This window comes from Nanorana parkeri, unplaced genomic scaffold (assembly GCF_000935625.1).
Source record: "Nanorana parkeri isolate BGI_ZX_2015 unplaced genomic scaffold, ASM93562v1 scaffold380, whole genome shotgun sequence".
NCBI classification, from domain to species: Eukaryota; Metazoa; Chordata; class Amphibia; order Anura; family Dicroglossidae; genus Nanorana; species Nanorana parkeri.
The window spans coordinates 556,323-570,723 of NW_017306648.1; the positions used below are offsets into that span (position 1 = coordinate 556,323).

The following is a 14,401-nucleotide window of genomic DNA, read 5'->3' on the forward strand; positions in this document are numbered from 1 at the left end:
TCATATAAAACAAACTATTGCTCAGAATTATACAATCACTAGAAATGTTTGTGATTGCATAAGACTGAGCAATTACAGTGACCCTCTGCACCCCTCCTTACACCCTATGCACCCCTCCTGGCACCCCTCCTTACACCCTATGCACCCCTCCTGGCACCCTCCGCACCCCTCCTGACACCCTCATCATCCCTCCTGACACCCTCCGCACCCCTCCTGAGACATTCCGCACCCCTCCTGAGACATTCCGCACCCCTCCTAGGACCTTTGGCAACCCTCCAGAGACCCTCCGCACCCCTCCTGAGACCTTCCGCACCCTCCTGAGACCTTCCGCACCCCTCCTGAGACCTTCCGCACCCCTCCTGCGACATTCTGCACCCATCCTGAGTGAGACATTCCACACCCCCCTATGAGACTTTCTGCACCACTCTTGAGACCCTCTGCCCGAGACATCAGGCTGGCACCCCGGAACAGAGCAGCAGCACAGAGTATGTAGAAAATTCATATTGTATTATTCTGCATTGCTGTGATTTGTAGTTCTCAATAGCTGATGGTATTGTTCTGCATTGCTATATAATGTATTCCTGGGATTTATTGCCCTCTATAGCTGGTGGTATTCTGCATTGTTGTATACGTTTCATGTTTTATTGTTTTTATTTTTTCCACAAATCTGTCTTTAAAAATCAAACTTGGCAATTTTTATGTTGTTTTTTTGGGGGGGGGGGGGATTGGGGGCGCAAGTAGCTGGTCTTGCCTTGGGCGCAAAATAGACTAGCACCAGCCCTGTGTGTGCTAGAGATCTTAGATTGTAAGCTCCTTGAGGGCAGGGACTGATGTCGGCGCTATATAAATACCTGTAACAAATAACTGATGCAATTCTATAAATAAAACATTAAACAGCTTCACATTCCTCAGTTGATAATAAATTGTGTGATAAATACTGTAAAGGTTGGCAGCAATTGTGTGATGGATCCAGGAGAGTTGTGGCAGGTGAGTGTTCTTGCGTTCACCCAAACTAATAGCGTTCTGTTTCAGAAAATACAATGTGGACGATTTGTTATCCAAACTATCGCCAATGGGCTAGAAACTGGAAACCCAACTTCCAACTCATTTACAGTCTTCTTTTAAACTGAATATTTTAACTCTCTATTCGTGAATAATACAGACTGTTCCTTTACATGAAAGTAACCTGTATTTATTATTTATGCCCCTATTTAAGCTATAAATTTCCTGTAAGACACTCCAAGTACAGTATTTATTAATACTATCATTTGCAGCCTCTCCTGTGCTGGCTGAAGACATCAATTATGTATTAAACTGAGTTCTCTTGTACGTGGTGTAAAGCTGAATGGCTTTGATTTCCTATGTCATATATACAGAATGTTTTCAATATCACCTCTAATTATGTCCATTAGAGGGCTTTAATATGTTAAGACCAGTAGTATATGTGTTAAGAAATGGAAGTTACAAATGATGCCTAAAGTGTATCTAATCCCTAATAATGAATTTATCCTATCTGCTTTTTAGCTGAATATACAGAACCACTGAAAGCGTTTTATTATATCGGTTCGATAAGTGCAAATAAATACTGTTAATCCTGTGTAGTAATACCGTGCGCTCACTCTACCTCTGTTGACTGTTATCATTTTGCATTGTCTCCAGCATTGTTTTTGGACTACATAACAACCCCGCCTATGGGAAAGTTTTACTGACAGGATCTCCAAGTGAAATAAAGGGGAAAAAAAGCCTGAAAAAAAGAAGACAAATACAGATACCACATCTAAGGAATGGTAAGTAGGGATGAGGCTGGGCTTGGTATGAACCCAGTTTGCCTAAGTCAGCCCACGTCCGCTAAAACTTCGAACTCCCTCCTCCCGACCCAGTCAGTTGCGTGAAGGGGCATTCTCTACACCACAGCTATACATCACAAAGGGACTGGGAACACCCCCACCGCAATTGCCACCACTGATAGGCCTGGAGGAGGGGGCGACAGTCAAGGGTTTTGAGCGGGCCTGGGTAAACTGGGTTCACACCAAGCCCAGCTTCATCTCCAGAGGTAGGCTGCTATGTATTAAAGTCACTGTGTAGCAAGAAAAAGATGGCAATGTTGTGGACAGGATTGCCAACTTGTACCTCTAATTACTGACATATCAAAGTTATACAGGCTCCAGGGACATCTAACATGAATTTCTTACCTATGTTTAAATCTCAAGTACAGAAAATAAAGATGTGTACTTCACAAGACGTGAGCTGTTTGTTTATAAAGTAACTTGTAAGTGAAATATGTCAGAAAAGTGATGGCAGCGGTCCTAGAACAAATTGTTTTGCATGCAGGGAGAGCATTTTGTGTTTCTTCAGACAACAAGTTTCCCTGTACTGTATCTAAAACTCAAAGGGGTCTATGTAAAAAGAATTGGCAGGTTCCTCCGCCCCAACATTTTAGATCTGGTCTTTCGTTGCTGCTGGTGACTCCTTCAGATACTCCTTGTAGTAACATTTCCGCATCTATTGAATCTCTTAGTTGCCCACCATCCCATGAGAGTTATTAATTTCCTGCGTCCCTCAACAGATGATAATGAAAATATGATTTTTGTACTTACCAGAAAATAATTTTCTTGAAGTCCATTGAGGTCCCACCACTCTGTGTTATTGGCCTTATACGTTATACTGCTTCCTCACAAATCTGAGGTATGGCAGTTGCAAGTGGGGTTATATGGGGGCTGGCTTAATGCTTCTTATTTTTTTGCCAGTGTTTAAACATCCTGACGGCAGCAGTACAAGCCAAATGTCTAAGAATTACTACGTTCCTGTGTCACTCAATGAAATAAAAAAAAAAGATTTTACATTAAGTAAAGAAGAAAAAAAAAAATTGGGGGGGAATTGGTGCCCAAAAAGTAAAGTGCATCTCCAGGTTAAAAAAACAACTATCCTTGCAGTGGGAATACCACAGCACTGCAAGGGTTAACTGCTCAATTTTTGTCTAGGGGTATTGTGCAAAGGACTAGCGTATCTGCTAAAATGCTCTGCGTTGTGGCAGTGTAGGGTGTATTGCACACTGCTGGAGTTGTCACAGTTTACATTTTTTCTTTTTTACTTTACCAGTAGTGAACAATGTGTACACTCCATTCAGGTCCCTGCACAGCAGTGCAGCGGTGACCTGTGGCGGCATCTAGTGTGCTGTGAAAAAAGCAGAATGTTTGTGTTTCTTTGCAGCCCGGGGCACATCCCACTACACCTGCGTTGTGTGAACAGATGTTTTCTATGTGCCCTAGCAGTGACCTGCATTCTTCCCCACACTGCTAAAGTGTTAATGGGCCCTTACCTGAACCCCACTCCCTCAGGCTCCAAGACTGTTGCCTACAGCTTCTTCCTCCCTACAATCCAGCTGTTGGAAGCCTGCTGACATCATCAGGACACAGAAAGACAGTCCACAAGCCAGAACACAAGGGAGCAACGTTTATTGGGGGAACGGGTATTGGGTAAGTGCAAAAAGGGTGCAGTTATCCCTTTCAGTGCAGAGGGTAGTTTATTTTCACCAGAGATAAACTATAACTGCATAAGAAAAGTTCTTACTAATTCTTTGTACAAAATCAAGATTATCTCTCTTTCTTGAGATTACACCTTTTAATACAAGAAAATATCTTGCTCCCTTGAGAAACAGCAAACCGACATTGCACGCTGTTAAGTCTATGGTCTACCAGAACACTTAGATCTTTCTCCATCATTAATCCACCTAGATGTACTCCCCCTAGACTGTATTACATGGTGATATTATCCGGGCGCTGACAAACTTCGTATTAAACAATGTACAGCTCTTCATTCTGCTAAAGACTCCCTTGCAGGGATTTACCACATGTATTTAATGTACTGGCGTGTACCTACTCTTCTGCAGCTTCAACATATTATTTTTTCCTATTTCCTACTCTGCATTCTGGCAATTTGGGCGCTTTATTTCTTGAAGTATAAGAAAAAGCTGTGCACAGTATGATACTGTCCAGCTACAGAGAGTACAACAGAGCTTCTTTGTGTACTGGAAAAAACTGTGCCTCAACATCAAAACTCAAAGAAAAAATAACAACAAAAAAAAGCCAATGTATAAGCAGATGTTTCAGTAAAATGGTTTTGGAAGGCAATACATTTAGATGATCGAAAAAAACAAAGCGCTAAGGGTAAATGTATGTGCAAAAGGTGAACAATATGTTTTCTGGCGAAGCCAGTCTAAAACCTAATAAAGTGTGTGAAACAGAACTCACTGCAAATAAACAAAAACACTCTAACCATAATGCACTAAACACTTATAACAAAAAAATCAATTCCAATGAATTAAATAGACGAAAAGGTATTTAAAAACATCAAAAAAGTGTCCAATAAGAAAAAAATCCAGGTGAGTGGTGGATTCCGTGTGCAAATATACAAATGTGCAAAAATAGCAGTGTACTTGAAGTTGATCCGAACTGCCCCTCTCGGGTGGGTACTTACCAAAAGGAAGTTGGTAAGAATCTCTTAGTGAGTGATACCGTGATTAGGCTTTAGCACAGACGTGTCCTCCTCGACACGTTTCGTCATGTGACTTCCTCAGAAGGGGGGTGGATCAGGGTGAGGAAGTCACATGACGAAACGCGTCGAGGAGGGTAGATGCTAATTTATCAGACACGAGGTTTAAACGCTTGTCTCCGTGCTGTTTTTAGCTGGCCGAAAATAATTTTGCCTTCATTTCTTATCAGAAAAGATCGGACTCCTCATCCTTGAGTTATAGCCAACGGCATAGAGGAGAAAATCAATTGTTTCAGCTGCCGGGACTCGCAGAGAACACGTCTGTGCTTAAGCCTAATCACGGTATCACTTACTAAGAGATTCTTACCAACTTCCTTTTGGTAAGTACCCACCCGAGAGGGGCAGTTCGGATCAACTTCAAGTACACTGCTATTTTTGCACATTTGTATATTTGCACACGGAATCCACCACTCACCTGGATTTTTTTCTTATTGGACACTTTTTTGATGTTTTTAAATACCTTTTCGTCTATTTAATTCATTGGAATTGATTTTTTTGTTATAAGTGTTTAGTGCATTATGGTTAGAGTGTTTTTTGTTTATTTGCAGTGAGTTCTGTTTCACACAATTTTATTAGGTTTTAGACTGGCTTCGCCAGAAAACATATTGTTCACCTTTTGCACATACATTTACCCTTAGCGCTTTGTTTTTTTCGATCATACTAGGATTTATCCCTTTTCAGAGCAGCTTCGGGTTTTATTTTATTATATTTATTCACACATATTTTATTAATTCATTTATTCTAACTACCACCTCTCTCCAGAAGCGCAGATTTATCTGTTTACAATACATTTAGATGACCTAACATTAAAAAATGCCCATATCTGTTAAGTAAACCTTTTGTCAAAGAATACGGAGACTGCCATTACTGAGTTCAATTCTGAGAATGCTAGCGGTCTGGCTGCCATTGGTTTTAATACTTTGAGTCAATGACCTGGTATGCAGATTGGAAAGTCAAAGTGAATTCAGAACTCCTGATCTCCATACATGGCCTGTGCCACTCGAATAGCATGCCACCAAGGTAACTAGCTTTTTTTTAGAAGCGGAGGTCAGTAATGGAAGCCTCCATATTCTCTTTCTTTAACACAGCATTTCCCAACATATGAGATATGTGCTTACCCTCAATGAACTACCCCCATTTTGCTTTCCTAGGGACAATCTGCATTTTTTGACACTTTTGACCAGGCTTAAACCTATACTTTCAGAGGAGGGGAATCTGAATAACGTGAATATTATCAAAGATTATTTTATGCATTGCCATTGAGTTTTTGTTTTACCAATTTACAATCCTTTTTTTACTACACACATTACAATGTGACAATTGCCTTTAGATCTACCAAAAGCTATATAATACAAGGGCCTGCCTGATTGTATACACATTGAATGGATGGTCTAGGTAGGTATTACATATTTTTTGGTAAATCTATTTACCAAAGAGATTGTACAGAGTTTGTACCATCAGATTGTAGCATGCATGATACTCTTAAATAACCTGACTTCAGAAATCTTTCAGAAAGTGGTGAAATGTATGAAAAAAGAAAAATAAAGAATTTTATAAACACACAGAAATCGGTGGTATACTGTGCCGCTCGGGGCATTGTGTGGGAAATTTTTCTTATACCACCCGCAGCTACTATTGAATAAGTAGTGATTTAAACATTAGCCTAGATGTAGTGCTTTCTTTTACCATGGGCAACAAAAACAGGTCTTCCATTTTTGTTAAAGCTGAACTCCAGCCAACCAGCTAAATGCAGAGATAAAATACATATATTGAAGCTGTTCTGGCTTCCAAATGATTTGCATTTGCTGTCTGGTAGAGTTTTATATATCCTCCTGGAGGTCAGCTTTAAACAGAATATGGCTCTTGAGAATCGTGCTTGGGTTTTCTCTGCAAATCTTTTCATGGCTTTTTTTGTGCTCTTGCTCATTAATAGCTACCAACATTGTTCAGCAGTTTCAGTGTGTGACAGAGGGGGAGAGAAAGACGTAGAACAAGAAAGACAAACACTCACAAGCAGTTGCTAAGAGAAAGACGGCAATGACTGACAAGCTGCTAATAGACCTGCCACTGCAGAACATACAGTGCCTGTGACAGACATTTAAAGACAGTAAATTACAACACAGTTTAGTTTCTGTGACAGAGCATGCCCTTCCACTCCAAAAATACAGGCATAGAATTTTAAAGAGGTTGGCCACACTGTTTTTGTTATTTAATATTGTTATGAAGAATCAGCTTGTTCTGCATTAATGAATGATGGGTGCACCCCTTAGCTTACCTTGTTGATGAGAATGTGTTGTTTGATTCTGGGCTGCTCTTCTTGGGTCCAGAATTCTGGAGACCAGCCTTACTGGTCTGCACCCTAGACAGTACATATGTCTGCTATGCAGGTCAAGTGGTGGACTCCTAGCACATCCCCATTTGTCTCTGTACCTGCTCTGGGAGTTGCCACCTTATCAGAGGTCAGCCAGCAAAACTACATGCAGTTTTCTTTGCCTTCCTTCTGCTCTGTCATTCAGGGACCAGGCAGTATCACTGGTTAATCAAGCAGTTGCTGGTTATTCTAGAGTCATTCATTGAAGTATAGACTCTACAATAACCTATCCTCGTCAATAGGCAGAGAAGGCACACAGGGCTACAGCAAAGGGCCATCTCTTTTTTTGCAGCACTGTAATTCATCTAGAGCTTTTCCTTTCTCCATAACAATATTAAAATACAAACATACATTTAATTGGAGAACCACTTTAAGAACCAGCTATAACAGCAGACATTGGAGCACAATAAAGAGAAGGGAAGACAACAAAAAGAAAGGGTAATTCAGAAGAGCATGAACCTTTAATGAAATGTCAACTCAACTGCGTGCCATCTCACAGCTGTTCAGACATGCCATGCTGGGCTTGTAATAGAAGCTGACTAACTCTAAAACTGACCATACATGTTACAATCTGATCGTATCATCTCCTTTAGATCTACCAACATCTATGCATTGCAAGGGCCTGCCTGATTAGATATAGAGTACATTAAATGTATTTCTTAGCTTTGGTAAATCTATAAGAAATTGCACAAATTATGCAATCTCCTTCTAAGCTACCAACCAATGTAGTAGAAGGGCCTACCTGGCTAGACATACATTGAATTCATTTCTTAGCTTCAGATTGTAACATGTATGGACACCTCTAGGCTTGCAGAACTACAAAGTCCAAAATGCCTCACTATCATCACTGTAACTATTTCTAGCTGGATAATGTATCATTTTTAATGTAGGAACAGTTTTTAATGTAAGAACCGTTATTGCATATTCTGTTTATCTTTGCTTAAAGGAGTAGTGTGGGAAAATTAAAATATACTCTACCCACAGCTTAGAGCCGGCATGGAACACTGCAGCTATCACCTTCCGTCTCTATACCAGGAGTTGAGCAATAATGGATCAGCTCATGGTCTCCTCCCTGCAGAGAGCAGTGACTGTCAGTCATCACTTCCTGCAGGGATTGGATGGCCAGACAGGGTTAGGGGGTGGGAACAGCTGGCTCTGGAGAGGCAGAGGCAGCTGTCAATCAGGCAGCAGGGTGGCTCCCGACAGTATTGTATGTATATTTCCTGACTGCAGCAGAGCTCTGCGCTGCCAGCATATAGTGGGTAGTAGTCCACTATATGTTGAAGAAGTACTTTTACTAATATACTATATAAAAAAAGAATATACACTGAGTGGCCAGATGTTTATGACCACCTGACGTTTGTAGGCAAATTAGCTATCATTTTGCGCTGAAGTTGCTAGAAGGCCAGACCATTATAAATAGGGAAGCAGGTTGTTTACCACGACAGTAGAAGTGATTTTTTTCTGAGGATATGGGGAAACAACACGATTTAATAGCCTTTGAACGTGGGATGATTGTTGGCACTCTAAACCATGGAGCGAGTATCAGCAAAACAGCAGAATTCGTTAAATGTTCAAGAGCAGCTGTTGTTAAAGTGTTTAAAGACTGGACTGTCAGCCGAAAATTTAGGTCTAAACGTGTGAATTGTGGCCATCAGCGACTAGTCAATGTTAGGGCAGAACGGAGAGTGGCAAGACTGGTACAAGACAACAGAAGGGCAACAGTGCAGTGTCAGATTCCTCGCATCACCTTTCAACATCTCGTGGAGTCACGAGGCGGCCCAACGAAGTCATCTCGTGGAGTCATCTCGTGGCCCAACGAAGTACTGATGGGGTGGTCATAATAATCTGGCCACTCATATATACTATATAAAAAGATTTGTCTCTACTTCGCTTTTCAGGTTATGTGACCACAGTGCTTTCAGCCTCTGTTTCCTGTCACACTTCTATTAAGATTACAAGCCATAGCTACATTAATATATAAGCACGTCTGGATGGGTTTGCTTTGCTCTGCTCTAGAACTTTTGGCTTGTGAGGAGTCCGAAAATCAAATGTGGAGATGGAGACGTCTCGAAGTCAAATGGGGACACGAGAAAGACTATGTCTGCACAGTTTATGTACTGCAGGTGGTGGATGGGCAGACTGGAGGCATATGCCATCTGGATCCTTCTCTAATGCTCATATTTATTGTTGGTTTATGGTAATTAGTCCCAGCATCTATGTAGCTGCATGATACCTATGGCGTTTATAATGACTAAACACTTGTATGCTGCATTCTTATTCTTCTTTATTTGTCATTTGTTTCATTAATGATTTTATAATTAATATATACAGTATATATACATATGTATAAAAACATAATCATATGCACATATTCAAGTACTTCCCAAGTGCTTCGTGTTGGACTGTCTTATAAAGTATTTTATATCTCTGGCCTACCTCCCAAATGCCATTATTGGGCAATCTTTCACCTGCAGCTGTGTCAATACAGAAAGCTAAGGGTAGTGATGACAGTTATTGTTCTTCAGGGGTTAATTGGTATAAATTGTTATAAATCATGTGATATTATTATTCTGTAAAGGTAACTGCTGGATAACGTAGCAGAACCATTACACTGTTATTTCACTGTTTCCTGTTAGTGGATGCACAAAGATGATGCTTCAGCACCCTGGAGAGCTCCATCCTACTCTGGCTGTTTGAAGCTAAGATGACAGTTGCTGGATCTTAATAAAAAACCCAACTAATGGGTATGAGGGGGGTGAGGTTCGTCCATATTAAAGGCAGTCTTTTTTATACATATTTTTGTAGAGATGTAAATGCAGTAAACTCACTGGGGGAAGGGGGAAGAGGGGGCGGTCTATCAAAACTGGAGCAGAGAAAATCTTGAGCAGATTTTCATTGCAGCCAATCTCTCATTTTCAAATCTTACCTGAACAAACTGAAGTGAGAAGCTGATTGGTTGCCAAGGGTAACTGCTCCGGATTCTGTTTGCTCCACTTTTGATAAATTCCCCTCACTGTACTCTTATTGTGCTAATATTCATGTTACACCATTTCCTTGTTTTTGATTTATTTAAAATGTAATTTAAAAATGACATAAAATGTAAAAATATTGCTTTCTTTTATAGTCTATAATGGCATACATTTAGCAGCTGTGTATGCTTATTATGCATATATGCTGCACCTTTTAAAGTGCAGTACAGCTGCCCGTTCTATAAAGACAGCGTTTAGTCATTAGAATTTAATTAGCAACAGTGCAACCTCAATTTGGCTTATCCTGTAATTATTTTTTTTTCTCTCAGCTTTTTTAGCAAGGATGCTGATTATGCTGCTAGCTGCACAGTTGGTCTTTCTATATAGTATGTGTATGCTTGTCACACATACTATGTGTATGCTTGTTACATATGTGTGTTGTGCTCATTGCTTAGATGTGCAACACAGTGAATGTGCTTGATTGCACCTCTTTTCTCAAAGTTGAATAGAACTCATAGAAGTGAATTTATCAAAACTGGAGCAGACAAAATCTGGAGCAGCTGTGCATGGCAACCAATCAGCTTCTCTCTTTCATTTTCAAATCTTAACTGAACAAAATGAAGAAATAAACTGATTGGCTGCCATGCACAGATGCTCCAGTTTTTCTCTGCTCCAGTTGTGATAAATATATTTTCAGAAGAAAAGTATATATATTTATATATCTATATATCTATATAAATATAGATATAGATATAGATATATAGATATATATATATTCATTTTAATTCATTTTAATTTGGCAAATGATTCGTAAAGTAATACACCTACTTTTCAGATCCCACCACGCCTGCTATGCTGTATGGCTTCATAACATAAAAAAGGGGACAACACTTTTAATGTCACTACCTTACCTCCTGCCTGACTATTAGTAAATAAGGATGTCAATTAGTAAATAAGGATGGGCCGAGGATCGGCAGTTCGAGCGCTCGCCGAGCGCCGAACTTTATGGGATGTTCGCGGTCTGTTCGACCGCGTACATTCCATAATATAAAATGCCCACTGAAGCTCTGATTTGTTAAAGTCTTGCACCTGACCACGGGTCAGGTGCAAGACTTTGCCAAATCAGGGCTCAGCGGAGGAGGGGCCTGAAGGAGAAAGTTCTCTATCAGGTCCCCCCATGCTGATTTACAGTAGGCTTGTGCAATAGCCAGCTTGCTATTGGCTATTGCATTTTACAATATCCAATAGCAGGCTGGGTATGGCTCCCAGCCTGCAGACGAAGTGGAGGGAGGGGGGCGGGGAAGAAGAGCAGCGGCCGGACCGAAGAAGAGAAACCGACGGACCGCCGGGACAGCGAGCGGACGGACCAGCATAGCAACACAATCTGAAGATAGAGTCTAGCTGAGTACACCCATTGAACCGGAAAAAACTCTACATGTTTTATGTTATATATAAGTGAAATAAATGTTTTTTTTTATATATACACAGTATTTCGCTGATATTCTTTAAAGTCTTACAAGTCACAGAAGCAGTCAGAAAGACCATGTACAAAAAACTTCCAATGTCATAGTCTCATCTCCACTTTCACTCATCCAGTTGCAGTTGCACAGTGCGGACTATGTAGTCCAATAGGACCTAGAGTTTGACTGTGCTGCCCAATGTGCTCTGTAGTCTAACAAACCTGGTCAGACCCTTTCCTCCTCCACACTACCTGTCCATAGAACACTGGTTGGAAGGGCGTGAACCACATTTCTACAGAGAGAAAGATTTTTTTAAGCCATTTGCAAGAAACAAATCAGTTAAAAATGATAACGTATTGCATGCCAGGACTATGAAGAAAAAAAGATGTGAGACTTTAATTGGATCCTAATTATATGTCTATATGACATTCTCCTGAAGGGGGTCTCGAGCCAAAACATTTTTCTATTTTTGAGTAGAGTGAAGAAGGGTTAGAATCCCTGTCAGAATGATATCGCACAGGGACAGAAAACAGAAGAGCACCAGACCAAAACGGATCAAAAAGCTCAAGCTAAAATAATTGTGTTGATCAAACAGCCAACGAGTTTTGGGGGCAGACACAACCCTCTATCTCATGGCTTGGAAACAACGAGAATGAAGGAATAGACTCAGATCATAAAACCCTCACAATTTAGATCTTAATGCAGTTAAGGGTAGTTCTCCCAAAGTTTGTAGATTCCAAAATTTGTAGACTACAGACAGTGATTAGGATGAGCAACCCCAATTACTGCCTTCAATCTACAAATTATGGGAAAACTACTTATAGCTGTAATAAGATCTAAATTCAAAATTTTTATGTCCATTCCTTCTCATTGTTTTCAAGTCCTAGGGAAGGGGGTTGTGTCTGCTCCCAAAACACAAAGGCTGTTTGAGCAACACAATTATTAAAGGAGAATTATGAGGTGAGTGATTTTCCCTCAGCCTCATAATCTGAGCCGACCTGTGACAATGAAACTGTCACTGGTCGGCTCAGTAGATCGGGAAGTGAGCGAACACATATCAGCGCCTGCTCACTTCTCGATCCTGTCACTGCAGAGGGCCGTGACAGGGGAGTGACTGGATTCTCCCCTCCCCTGTCCAATCCTCCAGCGCTGACTGGCGGAACGGACGGGGGAGGGGGCGGGTACAGCTGGCAGATATGCAGAGCCAGCTGTCAATCACGCAGCTGGGCGGACCCAGACATAATTGTCGGTATCCGTTTCAGCTGCGTCGTCTCAGTATACCGCGAGCTGCAGCTCGCAGTATACTGACCTTAGGGTAACGGGAGGACGCTAGTTTGTGTCCTCCCATTACCCTTCGCACAACTATGGGGAAAAGCCCTAACCCCATAGTCCTCCTTTAAGCTTTTTTATGGACTCTAATATCCATTTTGGTCTGGCGCTCTTCTGTCCCTGAGTTGCTCCCAGTACCTCCTATTGGAGACCGTGTGTCTTTGAGCTGCCTAACCATAAGATAAGCTAACCTACAATAAGCTAAGCTACCTAAAAATCAAGTTGGGTCTATCATAAAGGATAGCAAGAGGCTCCTCTCAGTGCATCTGAAATATTCTCAGAATTATATTGTGGTCTGGGTCCACAGTGAGAAAATTTGAAACCTTTGACTGTTGTCACTTGACCAATTGCCTTCTTTGGGAGAATCCCCCTATAATCCTGTTCCAGGGAGAATTGACATTTTTGATTTCCCTCCCTCTCTGTGGTAGTCACAGATGATAACAGAAACTTGACAGAGGTTCCATCTTTCACCATTCCCCACCTTTACCCAACACTAAAAAAATCGCTGCAGCTCCACTTTAATTTTGTCAGTGCGAGGATTTCCACTCTAATTATACCCAATGAGTAACTTTGAAGAGTATGTCACTACCTTTGACTGAGTCCCTTTTGGACATGCAGGGTATCCAGCTCTTGCATGCTGCCACGACTGACTGACACAGTGGAGTTAGCGAGGCGGATGGCCCGGCGCTTGGAACGCCGTGGACAGCAGGAAGTGGTCAGTCCCTGCTGGGAAGATACCGATGTGCTACGACTGGTCCGATATCCGATGGATTCAGTCATCAGAGCCTCACTGTATCTGTGCTCATCTGTAAATTCATGGCACTGACAGAGAAAGGAGAGAAGACAAGAGAGTTACAAGAATCTCGGGTCCGGTGATAAAAGGAAGAAGATTCTTATAACTGAAGTCTCAAAGTACAGGTCAGTAATTACAAGATTGTCTACAAGTTATAGAGAGAAGAGAACCATTCACACGTGGACTTCTGCAAAAATACAAACACTCTATATTATAATTGAGCAGGCTTATTCATGATTTATTTATTGCCCCACATTTTCTTCATTTCTGTAAATATTACTTTTCTTGGGAGTCAGAGGTTACCTGAAGCCTGACAGTTGCTGCCCTATCAATTTGCCTGACCAAACTGTCTCCCAGCTTTTGGGTTTGCACAAAAACACCAAACAGCAATGTAGGGTTTTAGGAATGTAGGGTTTTAGGAATGTATATGTAGAAATAGGTGTTAGATCCTCGCTGCTTCAGGAGACCCACATGTTCTAAGTGAATCTGTTCTTCAGAGTGTCAAGGATGTTCCTGAAAAGACACAGAAACAGGGACCTCCCCAAGCCAATCAAAGGGGTTGAAGGTAGTTTCAGTTGGAAAAAGGACAGACAGAATGCCACCACAATTGATGCCGTTCATCAGGGCTAGAAAAATAGATAAAGAGTATTCGATGAATATGCCTTTATTATAAATTAGGCATAGTGATTAGAATACTCTTTTATCTGGTTTTCTAGCCTTGATGAAGGGGGAAGTTGTGGGCCCCTGAAACGCTGTTCTGACGTAAACGCTGTTCCGACGGAACTCCCGGAAGCTGGCGGAGAGGTGAGTACCAATCAAAAGAATTTTAATTGATCAAAAAAATTAACGATTAATCGAGGAATTAATCCTTAATTTCTGCAGCCCTAATCTCTCTCTCTCTCTCTCTCTCTCTCTCTCTCTCTCT

The 14,401-nt window shown here is 41.2% G+C and overlaps 1 protein-coding gene across 1 annotated transcript in view; it reads right to left on the reverse strand.

The window, feature by feature from the left end:
- KCND1 (potassium voltage-gated channel subfamily D member 1) overlaps positions 1 to 14,401 on the reverse strand; it is a 48,815-nt gene that overhangs the window by 5,422 nt on the left and 28,992 nt on the right. The window contains exon 5 of the mRNA XM_018559197.1: positions 13,273 to 13,505. Coding sequence (XP_018414699.1) covers positions 13,273 to 13,505 — 233 coding nt within the window. The remainder of the gene's footprint in view (positions 1 to 13,272; positions 13,506 to 14,401) is intronic.